This window comes from Elephantulus edwardii, unplaced genomic scaffold (assembly GCF_000299155.1).
Source record: "Elephantulus edwardii isolate Elephantulus edwardi_28Jun2011 unplaced genomic scaffold, EleEdw1.0 scaffold00020, whole genome shotgun sequence".
Lineage (NCBI taxonomy): Eukaryota > Metazoa > Chordata > Mammalia > Macroscelidea > Macroscelididae > Elephantulus > Elephantulus edwardii.
In genome coordinates, this window is record NW_006399770.1 from 14,950,389 (window position 1) to 14,968,794 (window position 18,406).

Genomic DNA, 18,406 nt, shown 5'->3' on the forward strand with positions numbered 1-18,406 from the left:
ATTGACACATTGTAGATACTCATCAAGTGACTGTTGAATGAATAAAAGAAAATTAGTTTGATATGACAACATATATGAGATAAGATGCATTAAGATAAAAATAATGTCAAGATGACAAAATATATGAAGCATAGCCAAACATTTTTCGCTGATTGAACTTTTCTGGGTTCAATGTTGTCCATCTACATATTATATTACAAATAAATAGTGTTTCATATTGGAGTTGATCATTATGACATATAAAGGTGTGAAATGGCAATAGCACTTTTTGAATGAAATGACCTCTGGGTTATTTCTTTCCAAAATACCTATTCAATATTTCTGAGGCAGAAGTGATTTACCTGCGAGTACCAGGAAACCACCAAAGAAATTAAACTTCAATTTCTCCAACTTATTTCAGAACAAGCTGAAGGAAGGTAATACAGGTTTTTATTTCTCCTAAACCACCTGAGCAATTTCTGGTTCATAACGCCACGAGATTAAATGCAGATTTTAAAGGCAGAACACAAAAATATGCAGGCTCAAATTGCAGCTGACCTTGATGAGTTAGGAGAATGCTGGAAATTATTTTGCGAAATTTTATTATTTCTATACATTCCTTCCTCCTCTATTAATTACATCATAATGATGTACGTAAACCACTTTCAAAAGAAAAAAACCCCAAACACCCAGAATAAATCTTTCAAGGTAAAGCTTTATCTTAAACTACCTAGTTTGCACCAACCCAGTGTTCCCCCAGCAGTGCAGAAGAGTAAAATGCAGTCTACCGTTACTATAAAAGCTTCCTAATAAGAAAATGCTCCCAATTAAAAATATATCTTTGTTCAAATAAAAATAATGAACTACGAGCCAAGAAAGGCAGAAGAGTACATTCTTTGCAGAACTTAATTCCAGGAAGCTACCTGCTTCGCTTTACAACAGTTTTAATTAAAATACACATCTTTAAAATAAAAAAAAGAAACAAAATTTAGCATTAAGCACTTCATATCTTCAAAATCTCTGAATAACGTTTTCCACTAGCCACATCCACAAAGTTAAAAAAAAACAAAACACGAGAGCAAAAGATGAATATATCCTCCCTGCAAGAATTTTGTAACACGAGAGCATATTACTGTCCTCTTACCTCCAGTGCAGAAAAATGCAGCGAGGTTAGCGGATTTCTTTGCTTGCAGCTTGGCTATCATAAAATGGAAAGAGCATCTAGTTTGCTCATTTCTAATTTTTCTAAACCGTGCAACGTGTATCTAAGACCCTGTCTCCTTCGCTGGACGGATAACCTGGAAAAAGCTCCGCCCGCAAAGTGAACGCCTGGAGCAGGGGGGACAGTGACTGAGTGGCCGCTCCTCCCTCTCGGTGACGCTCCACTTCCTGTTGGCTTAGAAGGCAGTTCCCGAGAAGCTTGGTTTTGTAGTTCCCAGCCTACCTTCAGAAGACAGTCAATCCTTTCTTCCCCAAGGTAACAACTTTTAATCATTCACGTGACGGACCACATGACCTTCCCCAAACAATTCCCCCGGAAAAGGCGCTGGGAGGAACGTTTCTAAGTCCGTGGGCAAGGGGAGAAGCCTGCTGGGCTCGCCTCTCTGCTACTCGGAATAGCCCGGAGTCTCACCCACGGACGGGCTTCTCCCTGACCTTCCCTGGGACCCACAATGAGGTTCTGCCAAGAATTACATCCGCCCCTGCTGCCCCAGGATGACCTGGAAGCGAAAGGGACATGTATGAAGCCAACATTTTAAATTTCCGCAGCTAGAGATTGTTGTAGAAGAATTGCATTCACCAAACCTCAATTCAAAACGTTCTCATAGGAGCATTCTTCAGCAGTCTTCTTTCAAATACACTTAATATTTTTTCTTTCGAAAGAGATATATTGATTGCCTCCTGAGTAGCAGACCAGGGTCAGGCTCTGTTTTGAAGGATTGGAGTGTATCAGTAGTGTTTGCTGTCCTGATACATCATTGCACTTTCTGCTGACTGGCACAACAAAAGCTTACGTCGTCGCCTCGTGGATTTTAAAGAATTGCCTCCTCATGCAACATAATTATCAACGGGGAAACCTGGGGAAAAGACACGTGCAGGACACTAGTTTATCTAGGAACATTGGTATTACACGGTTGGGCTGGGTGTGAGCGGGGTCTCAACCTTCCATCCAGTCCAGTCTACAGGACTGTCACCTAGAATTTATTTCCTTAGACCAGGACTCCATTCCAGGTTAACTTCTCAGGCCTATCCCCCCACTCCAGCCCCAGCCCCCAGCCCCCTGCCTCCAAGCAACCACTGAGCGGTGGAACAGGACTTGACCATAAGCCCCGCCCACAACCATGTAAGACCCGCCCCCTCGCTCAGCCTCCCCTCTTTCCCGTCCCAGGGCGCGTTGCGCGACTCCGGCCGGAAGTCTATGAGTTCCTGGTTGTGTGTCTGTCTGGAAGAGGCTCGAGGCCGGGAGTAGCGCTAGGAATTCCTGCGTGACCTACCACCACTGTCACTGTCACCACCGTACGGAACCACTTCTAGAGGGGAGTAGACCCGGCCTGTCGCCGGGCAGAGAAGATGTTACCCTTGTCCATCAAGGACGATGAATACAAACCACCAAAGTTCAATCTGTTCGGCAAGATCTCGGGCTGGTTTAGGTGCGGGGTGCGGTGCTCGGGGAAAGGGGGTGCCCGGCAGTGGGGAAGAAGGCCCAGGTGGCGCGAGGCCAGGAAGGGACTCCCATGCCCTTCCTCTGCGTAAGGAGAGGAACGTGTGGATTGGGGGGATCTTGAAGGGAGGATGCAGCTCCGGGGTCCCAGATCCCCCTTGACTCTCCTGGCTTTTCCCCACTTGTCTTGTCCAGGTCTATCCTTTCGGACAAGACGTCCCGGAACCTGTTTTTCTTCCTGTGCCTGAATCTCTCTTTCGCTTTTGTGGAACTGCTCTACGGCATCTGGAGCAACTGGTAACCAAAGGGGAGGGGGGGAAGGGGTTGGGGCGGAAGCAGGGGGTTGAGGAAATGAAAAACTGTTTGCTTAGTGCCACGTAGCTCCACATCAGGAGCTGCAGGTCTTACTCTGGCACCACCTTTGCTGCTGTCAGGCAGCAACAGTCTGTTTTAAGGTCTGGATCCCTTCCTTTGTAGTAGCCCCCTCCATCAGACAAAGTGATTGGTCCTCTCCTCCTTTTGATAGGTAGGGGAAGTCCCTCATATCTAATTTTGCATATCTTAGCTTCATCCACTTGGAATTGAGAGAAACCTGTGCCCTGCCCCTCCTTTTTTAAACGAGGGGGAGTGGCATATGGATTTGACCCTTAAGATTCTGAGAGGGACTGTCTGAGGTATATTAGTCTTAAATTGCTATTAGGCTTTGCAATGAGGAAGACGTTTATAAAAGAAATGTCTAGAAGAATATGTATGATTCTTTTTAAAGTTGAAACTGACCAATGCCTTTTTCTAGTGTTGACTGTAGTAGAAAATTCCGTGTCATTTTCTAGTGGCTTAAATCTTTTGAGTTGATAGTTTGTGGTGTCAGCTTTGGATCTTTTCTGAAACTGCTTTGGTAAGAGGAGTATCTACCTTATGCAGTGTATTTGCTATTGAGTAACTAAGGATTTTATGATTGTTGTAGGTGTGCTGGTTTGTCTTTAGGTTTCTTACTCATTTGAGAATGTGATGAAAGCCTACAAAGAATTTTACATAAATCCACTCCTCCTAAATTATGACATGCAATATATATGTACTAATTATATTAAGACTGTGTGTTGACTGATGTATACATGCTTTCTTATAGTTTCTTTACTTTTTAGACTTGTCATTTTAATTTGACCTTTCATATGGTATAAGTTACCATATGAAATAACTAGTTCAAGGGATTCATATTTGAAATCCCTAAACTATCTCCTTAATGGACCATTATATATCTCCTAGTTCCTTTGGTAGTACTTGAAATCTTAAAAGCATGCAGTGGCCATCTAATACAAGTGGTTCCCTTTATCTGGAGCATCATGGGAAGACAGGAAAGTGAGAGATAGGGGAAAGATGGGAAATGTATGGTTCATTGTCTCTGTGAACTACTACTGCCTCTTTTGCTGTGAGACAAGAATCAGGTAATGCCTAGCTTTAAAAGAGGCTTTCGCATTAGGGATATCATTGCCAATGTCAGTTGGATCTTGACTGAAAGCAGAGAGTACCAGAATAATGTCTAATCGTGTTTTATGGACTATGCAAAGGCATTTGATTGTGTGGATCACAACTAATAGTGACTAACATTCAGAAGAATGAAAACTCAGAACACTCGATTGTACTCAGTCAAAACATATGTTTAGACCAGGAAGCAGTCATCAGACCAGAGCAAGAAAATACTGCATAGTTCAAAATTAAGAAAAGAGTGTGCTAGGAGTGTGTACTTTCTTCATACCTTTTCAAGCTACTGGTCCATCAGACCATTTGGGAAGCTGGATTTTATGGTGATGAATTTGGCATCAAGATTGGAGGAAGACTCATCAACAACCAGCATTATGCAGATGACACAATGTTGCTTGCCAACTGAGGAGGACCTGAAGCATTTGTGACAGAAGGTCAAGCACTGCATTCTTCAATATAGATTGCATTTCAACATCAAGGAAACAAAGATTCTTGCCACTGGGCCAGTTGGCAGCATCATAATAAATGGAAAAGAAATTTGAGAAGTTTTATCTTGCTCAAGTCCATAATAACACTCTTGGCACCAGCAGTCAGGAAAGCAGAAGACTTAATTGCTTTGGGAAAGTTTGCTGTTAGGGACCTCTCTAGAGTGCTAAAGAGCAACGATGCCAGTCTAGAGACTAAGATATGCCTGATCCAAGCCATAGTCTTAAAAGTTACTTGCTATGCGTCTGAGAGCTGGACAATAAATAAGGATAATGAGAATAATCAATGCCTTTGAGTTGTGTGGAGAGGAGTATTGAATATACCATGAAATGCCAAGATAATAAACAGGTCTATCCTGGAAGCTGTGGAACCAGATTACTTCTTGGAGGCATGGATTGTAAAGCTTTATCTCACGTACTTTGGGCATGTTGCCAGAAAGGACCAGTTCTTGGGGAAGGACATCATGCCTAGAAGGGTAGAGAGTCTGTGCAGCAGAGGAAGACCTGGCTAAAATGGATTGACACAGTAACCGAGCTATTTGGGGTAGGTGTGTTGGACACATTGAGATTGGCTCAAGATAGGAAAGGATTCAGAGCTTTTGTTCATAGGGTCACTATGAGTTTTAGTCAACTCGATGGCATATAACAACAGTTCCGTTAGTGAGAATTTTAAGCAAAGAGTTTATAAAAGAATCCTAATCAAAAGTGGTAAAATGTAGAACAGAATTTCAGATTTTTAGAAAATTCAAACTTTGTGGAACTAGACGGGCTGGATAAAACCCAGAAGCTATAGCCCTGAGATAATCCTGAAACCTCAAACAAAAAAATGTTCGCTGAAATCTTAAGACCAAACAATAAATTAGTTCAACTATGTGTAAAAAAAAGTCAGCCGTGAGCATTATATTCCTTTATTGTTGTTATGTCCCATTAAGATGTTAACAACTTGTAGCTGATTTTCTAGAAGGTTTTCAGAGGCAGTAAATTGCATGGGAGGAGATGGTGCATCTTTCTTTCACAGAGCAGCTGGTGAATTTGAACTGTGTGCCTTTGGGTTGGCAGCTCAGCTTCTTACTACATAGCCACCAGACCTCCCTGATAATCTTTTTAAACTACCTATCTTAAAACATTTAATCATGCTAATGCGAAATCTGTACTTGGACCAGGAGGCAGTCGTCAGAACAGAGCAGGGTAACACTGCATGGTTCAAAATTGGGAAGGGTGCACGCCAGGGATGTGTCCTGTCTCCATACCTTTTCAGCCTGTATGCAGAGCAGATTATCCGGGAGGCTGGGCTCTATGAGGAGAATTGTGGCATCAGGATTGGTGAAAGATCTATTAACAATCTACGTTATGCAGATGACACAACCCTCTTTGCTGAAACCGAGGAGAACCTCATGCACTTGCTGCAGAGGGTCAAGGACTGCAGCCTTCAGTATGGACTGAGGCTCAATGACAAGAAGACAAAGATTCTCACCACTGGACCAATTGGCAGCATCAGGATGGATAGCGAAGAGATTGAGAGTGTTCACAGCTTCAGTTTGCTCGGCTCCACGGTCAACACTCTTGGCACCAGCAGCCAGGAAATAAAAAAACGTATTGTGATGGGAAAGTCTGCTGTTAGGGACCTCTCTAAAGTACTCAAGGGCAACGGTGTCTCTCTGGAGACTAAGGTGTGTCTGATACAGGCCATGGTCTTTGCAATCATATGTTATGCATTAGATAATGACTAGGGAGGACAGAAGGAGAATTGATGCCTTGAGCTGTGGTTCTGGAGAAGAGTATTGAATGTACCATAGACTGCCAAGAAAACAAACAGCTTCAACCTAGAGAGGGTTAAACCAAGCTACTCCTTGGAGGCAAGGATTCTGGGGCTTCTGACATACTTTGGGCATGTTGCAAGGAGGGACAGGTCCTTGGAGAGGGACATCATGCTTGGGAGGGTGGAGGGACGGCGCAAGAGGGGAAGACCCTCTATGAGATGGATTGATTCAGTGACTGGGGCAATTGGGATGGGTGTGTCAGAGGCAATGTGATTGGCACAGGATAGAACAGGGTTTAGGGCTGTTGTACATAGGATCGCTATGAGTCGCAAACGACTCGACGGCACATAACAACAACAACAACCTTAAAACGCTTACTACAAAGGAGTAAAGACTGCAGCCTTCAATATGTATTCTGTCTCAACATCAAGAAGACATCTTCACCACTGGACTGGCACATCATGACACATGAAAAATAGGTTGAAATTGTCAACATTTTCATCTTACTTGGATCTACAGTCAGAACCATTGGTACCAGTAATCAGGAAGTCAGGAGACATTGGATTGAGTAAAACCACTGTCAGGGATCTCTCCAAATTACTGAGAAGCAGTAATGTCAGTTTGAAGACTAAAGTGTTCCTGATTCAGGCTATAGTCTTTTCAGTCACTTGCTATCCATCTGAGAGTTGCACAATGAATAAAGATGACAGAAAAGAATTGATGCCTTTTGAGGTATAAGAGAAGATCTGTTAACAATCTGCGTTATGCAGATGACACAGCCCTGCTTGCTGAAACTGAGAAGGACCTGAAGCGCTTGCTGCAGAGGGTCAAGGACTGCAGCCTTCAGTATGGATTAAGTCTCAGTGTCAAAAGACAGACTCTCACCACTGGACCAATTGGCAGAATCAGGATGGATGGTGTAGAGATTGAGATTGTTAACAACTTTAGTATGCTTGCCTCCACAGTCAACACTCTTAGCACCAGTAGCCAGGAAATCAATGTATTGCAATGGGAAAGTCTGCTGTTAGGGACCTCTCCAAAGTACTGACGAGCAATGGTGTCACTCTGGAGACTAAGGTGCATCTGATACAGGTCATGGTCTTTGCATTCACTAGTTATGCATCAGAGACTTGGACAATGACTAGGAAGGATAGAAGGAGAATTGATGCCGTTGAGTGTGGTGCTGGAGAAGAGTATTGAGGGTACCATGGACTGCTAAGACAACAAACAGATTCATCCAGGAGAGGGTTAAACCAAGGCTGCTCCTTGGAGGCAAGGATTCAGGGGCTTTGTCTGACATACTTTGGACATGTTGTAAGGAGGGACAGGTCCTTGGAGAGGGACATCATGCTTGGGAGGGTGGAGGGACAGCACAAGAGGGGAAGACCCTCTATGAGGTGGATTGATTCAGTGACTGAGGTAATCGGGATGGGTGTGTCAGTCGCAGTGTGATTGGCACAGGATAGAGCACGGTTTAGGGCTGTTGTACATAGGGTCACTATGGCACAACAACAATAACATTATTAGAGAAGAGCACAAAATATCTCATGGACTGCCAAAAGAACAAATATTTATTTTGGGAAAAGTGCATCCAGACTGCTCCTTGGAGGCAAGGATGCCCAAAATTCCTCTCACATATTTTGAGCATTTTGCTAAGAGAGGGTATTTTTTAGAGAAGGACATAATACTTGGAAAGGTAGAGAGCCAGTGAAAGAGAGGAAGACTCTCAGAGATGAATTCTTTCTCAGTGACTGCAAGAATGGGTTTAAGTGTGTCAGAAATGATGAGGATGGCACAGGATAAGACTGTTTTCAGATCTGTTGTTCATAGGGTTGATATGCATCATACTCGACTCCATGGTCTCTAACAACAAAACAAGGTATCAGAGTAACAACAGCAAATTGTAAAGTTATGTTAATGGGGAGGAACAACTCATTTAAGGAAAGTGGTCAAAGCAATCCCTCAGAGGCTGAGTTGGAGTATAAAATGTTATTTACATGCCATTTACACACAAATAGTCTGGAGATGACTTAATCCTCTGAGATTACTGATGGATGACTGTCTATAGTAATCCTTTTATGGTGTCGAGTTTGTTGAGGAAATTACTAAAGTCATCATTTTAAAGACCGTTTTTGTATATATACCTAACGTATTGGGCTGTTGGCCCAAAGGTTGGCAAGATTCAGTTGTAAGGTATAGTTGTACTTAATGTATTGTGTAAATACAAAGTAGAGTTTTACCTAATGTAACCCAAAGGTTAGTAGTTCATATCCACCAGCCACACCACAGAGGAAAGGTTTAAACCCATGAAGATTTACAGCCTTGGAAATCAAATGGAGGGTCTCGAGTTGGAATCAAGTTGTCAGCAGTAGATTTGGTTTTGGGGTATCAATACATAAAGCTTAAGTGATAGATGACATGTTCTTTTATTCATAGGTTTTCTACTCCTTTAATTCACCCTCTTTCTTTTGATGGCATGTTTTACAGATTGAAATCCAGTTTTAAACTAATGTCTCTCTTTTTAGCCAAGAGGGAAGTGTTTTTCTCTTGCCCATGCGTGCTCCTTTGTAGGTACTGGATATCACCCAAGATTCATTTTTATTAGTGAATGGTTAAGTACATACTTGTTCCCAATGATGCCTTCACATTTTTAGAAATAACATAACCCCTTCACAATTTGGATTTCTGCATTGTATTTAGACACTGACACTTTTAGTTTCTTTTATAGCTTGGTCAGCAGTTTCTGTAAATGACTGGATAATCCCTGTTTTTTGAACTCAATTAATTTTCTTCCCCCAAACTATAAAATCAGTTTATCTCTCAAAATCGAAGTTTTTAATCACACTCAAAGTAAAGTTCTTCCCAAATTTATCCACTAATGTTGTGGTGTTGTTAGATGCTGCAGAATCAAATACAACTCGTAACAACCCAGTGAAAATGAATGTGAACCTAGCACTATCTTGATTGTCTCTGACATATTTGAGACCACCATTACAACCACTGTATCAGTCCATCTCAGTCCTTAACTGACCCTCCACCTTTCTAAACATAATGTCCTTTTCCAGTGGCTAACCTTTGCTAACAAAACGCCCAGCATATGTGAGAGGAAGTTTCATTATCCTTGCCTCCAAGGAGCATATTGACTGCACCTTTCCCGAGACATATTTGTTTATCCTTTTAAACAATCTATAGAATATTCAGCACTCTTCTCTAGCACCATTACTCAAAGGCATTGATTTCTTCTGTCATCCTTAGTCATGGTACAACTTTCAACTGCATGGCATATAATGGCAAAGATTGTGTTTTGGTGCAGGTGCACCTTAGTTTTCAAACTGACATTGCTCTTCAGCACTTTTGAGAGGTCCCTGACAGCATTCTTTCCCAATACAGTGTATTGTTTGATTTCCTGACTGCTAGTGCCAAAGGTGTTAATTGTGAATTCAAGCAAGATGAAATCATTGCCAGTTTCCTGTTGGCCTTACAGTGAGGATTTTTGTTTTCTTGGTGTTAAGATGCAATCCATATTAAAGGCTTATTCTGATCCTGGGAAGCAAGAGTTTCAAATTCTCCTTTCAGCAAGCAAGGTTGTGTCTTCTGCATAATGCAGGTTGTTGATGAGTCTTCCTCTGATCTTGATGCTACTTTCTTCTTTAAATAGTTCAGGTTCTTGAGTGATTTGTTCTGCATGCATATTGAATAGGTATGGGGAAAGGAGACAGCCTGACACACACTGTTGTGATTTCAAACCCTGCAGTATTCCCTTGCTCAGATCATACAGCAGCTTCTTGTTCTAGGTCTAGGTTTCACATGAATAAAGTGTTCTAGGATTCCCATTCTTGTCATTATCAGCCATAGTTGTTAGGATTTACACAGTTAAAAGCCTTTGCATTGTCAATAAAGCACTAATAGACATCCTCCTGATATTCTCTGCATTTAGCCAGGATCCATCTGACATTAACAATGATATTCCTCATGCCAGGACTTCTAAGTCCAGCTTGAATTTCTGGAAGTTCTCTGTCTATTTTGTAACAGATTTTGAGTAATTCTTGGCAAGATTTAACTTGCCTGTGATACTAATGATATTTTCCAATAATTTCCATACTCTGTTGGGTCATCCTTTTTTGTGCTGGGAACCAATATAGATCTTTTCCAACTAATTGACCAGGTAAACCATCATCCAGATTTCTTGGCACAACCTGATAAGCACATCCAGAGCTGCATCTGTCTGTTGAAATATGTCAGCTAATATTCCATCAGTTTCTGGGGCCTTAATTTTTTGCCGACACCTTCAATGCAACTTGAACCTCTTCCATTGTTTCTTGGTCGTCTGCTGCTTCCTGAAATGGTTTTATGTCAGCTAATTTCTTTTTGAGTGGTTCTGTCTATTTCTTCCATCTTCTTTTGATGCTTCCAGTATCATTCAGGATTTTGCCCATAGCCTCTTTCATTATTGTAACTTGAGGCTTGAATTAGTTCTTTAGTTCTTTCATCTTCAGAAATGAGGCACAAGTTTGTCTCTTTTTGATTCCAGTTCTTTGCATGTTTTAATATTTTGCTTTGTCTTCCCAAGTTGCCCTTTGAAATACACTGTTGACTTCTTTTACTTTGCCATATCTTTATATTAGTGTACATTCAAGAAAATATTATATGCAGTTGATTTTAGATGAATTTTTGATCTGTAGTATTGATTTTACCTTAATCTAAACATTGGCTTATATATAGTTATTGCAAGTGTTTGTAAAGTAATTCTTTGGTAAAGAAAAATGCTGTGTTAGTCACAATTTTTTTTAAAATTTTATTTTATTAATTTTAATGAACATTTACAGAGATTTTGGATTTTCATTCATTCATTGTTGCACTTTTCTCCCTGCCCACCCCTCTCCGCCAGTACAAATTTTTTATTCAATGAAAAATTTTATGTTAACTCCTAATAAAGGAGGCTTTGGTGACCTAGTAGATAGAGTTGAGCTGCCAACCCACAGGCAGGAGGTTCAAATCTACTAGCTGCTCCTTGGGAGAAAGTTGAGCATTCTTCTTGCATGCAATTTATAGCCTCTGAAAACCTACTGGACGGTGAGTTATCAGTTGGGTCTGAGTCAATATCCTTGTGGAAGTGAGTGAGAAGTAGAAAGACTACTGACCTCGTGGCTGTTTTCAAATTTTATCCCTGTTTTACTCTCTTTTATTTTATTACAGGTACCAGATATAGAAAATATTTTTCTTTCTTCTCATTGCTTTCAAGTCAGAATGGACTCATAGTTCACCCTTGAGTGGTTTTTCAGGAGGAGATTGCCCATCTTTCTCCCAAGGAACAGCTGGTGGATTCCAACCATCTACCTTTGGATTGGCAGTGGGCTCTTTACTATTTTTATAAATACTTCATTATGAGTCTCTGTAAGAGCATCCCTTTTTAAGCTAACCCAATATCATTATTGCCTATAAACATTTATTAACTTATCGTAGCAAATATTTAATAAGTGTTGAGGTACACCTTATTGTCTTACAAATATTGTGCCAGTTGGTTTTACAGGTCACAGTTTAAAAACGGTTTGCATGTTTATTATGTCTCTAGATTTCTCTTAATGTATAGATCATCTCTTTGTTTTTGCCTTTAATACACCTTAAGTAAAAATCCTCTTTAAAGGATTTCTTTTGCCATGTGTTCTGTTCATGTATATAACATTGTGTTTCAGTGCTTAGATTTAGCTTTTTTTCCTAAGGAGTTTTGCTTATTAAAATATCTTTTTAAAATCTGATAGTAAAAGGAATAAAAAGTTTCATACATTTTAGAAAAACCTAATAACCAGAAACATTTATTGATATTCAAAATGAACAATAAAAACAATAGTCCTCATGGACATAGTAGGTTAGCAGAGAATACATGAGAATTTGTCACGCTAGTCACAGCTAAGTAATTTTAAAATCATAACAGTTTTATATGAAAAGAAGGTCTCTATTGTAGTACTTAAAGGGAACATGGTGTTCTGCCCTGGCAGAGAAATTAGATTTTCAAGTAATTATGTTTTAGTAAATGTTAAAAGTAAAGTAACTTTTAAATGAAGAGCAATTAATTTAAAAGTCACATAAGGTTTCATTTTAGGAATATTAAAATTGCTTTGTTATAACTAAACCTCTTTGATATCGAACTAACTTGATTTATCTTTCCATATTCTCAGTAAAGTATTTTGTGGTGTTCATTGATTGTGTATAAATTTGTTGAGAAATAAAAGCATTTTACTATTTATTTATATATATCAGTAAATTGGTGAATGTTTATTTAGAATGATTCTTCTATTGCCATTTACAATCAAAGTTTTATACACATGTACATATTTTAGAATCTTTCAGAAACAAAAGCATACATGGAGAGAAAAAGATTGACTTTTAAATTTATACAAATTTGTAAAGATAAGGAGAAAGCGGAGTAGATAGAAATTCATATTGTCAAGTTTAACCCCAGCAACACAACTATATTATTGTACTAGAGTAAAACCAGACCTTTTGCCATTGAATCCCTTGCTATTCATGGTGACCTCAGGACATGTACATGGTAGAGTTGCACCATGGGATTTCCATGGCTCTAGTCTTTGGGGAGCCAGACTGCTCCCTGGGGAGTGGCTGTTGGATTTGAATTGTTTAGCATCTGAGTCTAATTACTGTGCCACCTTTAAAATAGAGACATACAATTTTGGAAACCAAGTTTTGAAAAGAATTTTGCCAAATTTCGGAACCAGAAAATAGAAAACAAAATCACAATGTCTTTATTATTGATTTTATGGCTTGTAGAGAGGAATCCTTGAAATGCATTTTTTACACCTTAAAATCAAGTACAATTAATTTTTTTTATTGTTAAATAGCTGATAAGGGTCAATGATGTAAATTTCTGTTGATCTTCGTATACAAGAAAAAAGCTCAGCAGTTAAATAGGAGAAGATTGAATGAGTAATATGTGCTTTACCTTATTTTTCTTAAATATCAGTTTTCTCATTCAGCTTTTAGTCAATTTATTTATTTTCATTGTCCTTAGTTGAGTTATGAACTAAACCTTGCCTGATCATACCCTATTTTCTTAATGTCTGCTGTGTTAAGCCTATTGTTGCAGTCAGTGTGTCAATTCATTTTGTTTAGGGTCTGTCTCTTTTTTCCATGACCCTCTGTTTTTCCATGTATAATGCCATGACTGGCCCTTCATGATAACATATTCGAAGTATGTGAGACAGATTCTCAACAATCCTTGCTTCGAAGAAACTCTCTGGCAGCCCATCTTCCAAAACAGATTTGTTTGTTCTTTTGGCAGTTCATGGTATGTATACCCAGCCAACAACACTATTGCTTGTTCTTTTGTCAGTTCATGGGATAGACTCTGCCAACAATACAATTTAAAGACATCATTTCTTCAGTCTTCCTCATTCTTTGGCTAACTTTCATATGCATAGGAAGCAATTGAAGATACCATGGCTTGCTTCAGGCACACCTTAGTTTTTAAACTAACATTCTTGCTTTTTAGGATGTTTAAGAGATCTTTAATAGCATATTTACCCATTGTAATACATCTCTAGATTTCTTTTTTTTTTCTTTCTTTTTTTTTATTATTAAATTTTATTAGTTTTAATGAACATTTACAGGGATTTTGGGTTTTCATTCCTTCATTGCTGCACCATTCTCTCTACCCTCCTCCCCAGTTTGTTCTTCTTCCCCCGCCATCCGAATGTCTGTTTTAATTGTCACAGTGCTTGTCAAAGTCAGTTCTGATTAATCTCCTTTGTCAGTGTGTCCTTTGCCATTCCCTGTCACTCCTCCCTGAGAGAGACTTCACCGTGATTCATAAGGAAAAGGGGATGGCGTATTCTCTTAGCTACTTCCTGCTGAAAAGGGACACTGTGGGTTTCAGGGTGAAGATCTTCTCTCACTACTCTAAAGGGCCCCTTTGGCAGTAGGAAACACATAGACTATTATGGAGATTGATTTTGGAATTTAGATGCACTGTTATTAATTGTGCTTAGCCATACGTGTTCATATCCTTGAAGATGTATCATGGGGGGGTTGCAACCTAGAAGACACAAATTTAACTAACAAGTTATAAGTACATGAGTCAAAAATTATGGAAAAGTAAAAGAAAAGATTCTTTCATTGTTTTACAAACCCTCCCCCAGGTCCCCTCCACTGTGTAGCCCTCGCTCTAGACTCCTGTGATGACAGAAATACCTAGTCACATATCTCTTTTACACAGTTTTCTCCCTTCTCTGTTTCAGTGCAGTATACATTATTGAACCCATCTTACTCAGTCTCTCCCCAACCCTGAGATGAGTCCCATTCTACAACAGTGGCATCATGCAATATTTGTCCTTTTGTGACTGGAATATTTCACTCAGCATAATGTTCTCCAGAGTCAACCATTTTGAATAATATTGCATGAGTTCCTTGTTTTTCAGTGCAGCATAGTATTCCATTGTGCGAATATACCACAGCTTCTCTAGCCATTGGTTTGTTGGTGGGCACTTCAGTTGTTTCCAAATTCTTGCTATTGTGAACAAAGCTGCAGTAAACATGGGTGTGCATATATCTGCTTGGATGTTAGCTATGGTCTCTTCAGGGTATATTCCCAGTAGTGGAATGGCTGGGTCAAATGGTATCTCTATTTGCAACTTTTTGAGAAAGCGCCTTGACCACAGCTACATGAGTATTGATTGTTGATCCTAGTAAAATGAAACCATCAATAATTTCAGGATTTTTTTCTCCTTCTGTCATGGTAGTTGATAATTTGTTGGTCCATTTATGAGGACTTTTGTTTTCTTGATATTCAGGTTTAATCCATACTGAGGACCACAGTCTTTGAACTATCATTGAGTGCTTCATGTCTTTGTTTTCTGCAAGTTATATCACCTGCATGTCACAGATTGTGAATGAGTCTTCTGTCCTGATGCCACATCCATAATCATAAAATTTAGCTTCTTGTATTATTTCCTTAGAATACTGATTGAAAGCTATAGTAAAAGAATAGAACCCTGACCCACCCCTTTGCTGATTTTTTAAATTGTGAATTTAATGGACGTTTACAGAAAAGTTGAATTTTCATTTGTTCATATCATGCTTGTCTTACATCTTTCTTAATTTTTAACCCTGATTTTTAATCTTGTTCTTTTGGAACAACGCTTCATGGTCCATATGTAGGTTCTTTATGAGCACAATGAAGAGGTCTGTATTTTCTATATTTATCAGTGTTATCCATATTAATTTTGATCCATAAAGTTGATTGCCTTTGCATAGTCAAGAAAACACAAGTAAACACCTTTCTTACCTTCTTGGCATTCAGCAGAGATCCATCTGACATCAGTAAGAAAACCTTCATTCAGTAGCCTCTCCTGAATCCAACTTGACATTCTTTCATTTCATTGTCAATTTACTGCTCTAGTCATTTTTTAATGTCTTCAGCAAGATTTTGTTTGTGTTTATTATTAATAATCTTATTCAACAGATGTTGTCTTACTCCCACTTATAATGACAGTAGAACAATTGCAGTGCAATACAGTTACAATAGCATAATTACAATAGAACAAAATAGCTGCCTGCTCATGTTTTGAGCCATTGTTGCAATCATTGTGTCACTCTATCTCATTGAAGATAATTCCTTTTCACTGACCCTCTATTTTACCAAACATTATGTCCTTCTCGTAACTGATGCCTTCCTGAGGAAATGTCCAAAATAAGTGAAATGAAGCTTTCCATCCTAATTTCTAAGGAACATTGTGGCTGTATTTCTTGAAGGCAGATTTGTTTTCTTGTACTAAAATCTGATCCATGCATATTTGATTGAAATGAATATTTATGATAAAAATCAAGACCTTTTCCCAAATACTTTTCTAAAGACTTGAGTTACTTATGAATTACATTCTTTAAAATATGGATAAAAGAAATGTTTAGGTTTTTGCTTATAATTGTGCAGTTTTTTCAAGTTTTATGTTTCTGTTTTGGATAGTTTCTACTGACTTCTAAGTTCTGTGATTTCTTTCCACACCTGTGCCTAGTACCCTAATGATTCACAAGTGGTATCGGTCTTGTTGCCTATTTTTGAAAATCATTTTATTGTAGCAAAGTTATGCAAGCTTGTTTCCATATTGTCTATGGCTGCATCTGTGCCACAGGAGCAAAGTACAGCAGTTGAGAGAGGGACTTCTTAGAAACAATTGAAAAATTCTTCTTTACTGCTGACTTTTAGTTTTTTGTTTCTAATATTTCTGTTGTTTGTTTTACCTTCCCCTTTCTCAATTCTAATCCTATCTTGGTTCATTCATTTGGCCTACTTTTTTTTTAATACTAGTTTATTTACAAAATTCAGGTACATTGATTTTGAGAACAGATTCTTCCAATTTCTCTCATGCCCCCATCGAATTGTACAACCCCATGATTAATTCCCCCCCCACCTCATTCGTCTACTTCAACTCTCTCTCACCCCCCTTGAATCCTTATACTCATTCTACTATAATAGTTTTATACAATATTTGTCCTTGTCAGACTACTGAGTTAGTTCACTCAGCATAATGCTCGCCAGTCCTTCCCAAGTTAGGTAATAATTAATAAATCATTGCAGCTGAGTGCTGCATAGTATTCCATTGTGTGAATGTACCATCATTTCTCAATCCATTTGTTTGTGATTGGGCATTTGAGCTGTTGCCGTGTTCTTTTGATGGTGAATACTGCTGCTGTGAACATTGATGTACAAATCTTCGATTGTGCCTCAGTTCTCATTTTCTCAGGGTGTATTCCAAGTAGTGGAATAGCTAGAATGTTAATAACAATTACTATAGTTTCAATATTTGATCCATTTCTTGGTCTGTTTCTTTCAACAGTGAATTCTTCATCTTACTTTTGTGTGTGTATTTGTTTTGAAAATTTTGATCAAATGTATGAATAAAGACCAGTAGATATTCAGTTAAACCCTGTTTATAACCAGAGATGGATGATGGATGGTCTTTGTGCTTATTTTATTCTAACACTGGTAGAGCACGTGCTTTGTATTGGTTTAGCATCTTATGCCCAAGATTTCTTGACCCTCTCTCAGTAGCTTTTATTTTTTTATTGATCTCTCTCTGTCTCTTATTCTCACTCTAACTTTCATTGCTTCTAAGTCAGAACCAACTCACAGCTGAGCTTCTGGTGGGTTTTCAGAGGCTTATAAATCACATGAGAGGAGATTACTCATCTGTCTTCTATCCACTGAGGAGCAACTACTGGATTTGAGCCACCTCCTTTGGATTGGCAGCACATCTTTATACCAGAACTCTACAGTTTATAATGTGACTCTTTATCTTATTGGAGCTTCATCACACTTACATTTAATGTATCAAGTTAGGAAACTCTGGTGGTAATTTTAAGGAATTGAGCTATTAACCCAAAGCCAGCACTTGCTTCTTGCCTGCAAGAAAAATGTGGCCAGTCTTCTCTGTGATTAAGAGCTTACTGAAGATATGCTGAAGGATCAGCTAGGAGAGTTGAGGAGAGTTTGAGTTTTGATGTATCATGTAGGAACTGTACAGTGAGATTTGCATTTCCTTCTTCCATCCTTTGGGCTGTTACTGACATATATTTTTCTGCTACATGTGTTAGAAACCCCATAACACATTGTTACTATCTTTGCAGTTTGTTTGTTTCTTCTGAGCAATTTTAGTTAAATAGTTGTTGTTATGTGTTGTCCAGTTGCCTGTGATCTATAGTGACCCTATGTACAGCAGCTCTGAAGCCTGCCCTGTCCTGAGCCAGTCTCACAAATTCTGACACACCCACCCCCATTGCACCTAGGTCATAAATTCCTTTCAGAACTGACTAAACAGTATATAACAACAACAGTTAAGTGTCAGAGGAGTCCAGGTGGCCAAGTGGTTAAAGTGCTTTCATAATTATTCCACTTTGCTATTTTAGCATAGAAATAGCAATAGACAACATGTTGTTGTTATTGTTGTTATGTGCCGTCGAGTCGTTTGCGACTCATAGTCACCCTATGTACAACAGCCCTAAACCGTGCTCTATCCTGTGCCAATCTCATT

At 39.1% G+C, this 18,406-nt stretch overlaps 1 protein-coding gene across 1 annotated transcript in view; it reads left to right on the plus strand.

Annotated features, from left to right (window-relative positions):
- The first annotated feature begins 2,403 nt into the window (after positions 1-2,403).
- The window catches only part of SLC30A7 (solute carrier family 30 (zinc transporter), member 7), a 154,599-nt gene continuing 138,596 nt past the window's right edge, over positions 2,404-18,406 (plus strand). The window contains exons 1-2 of the mRNA XM_006882450.1: positions 2,404-2,630; positions 2,837-2,938. Of these exons, the coding sequence (XP_006882512.1) occupies positions 2,551-2,630; positions 2,837-2,938 (182 nt within the window). The 5' untranslated portion in view covers positions 2,404-2,550. The remainder of the gene's footprint in view (positions 2,631-2,836; positions 2,939-18,406) is intronic.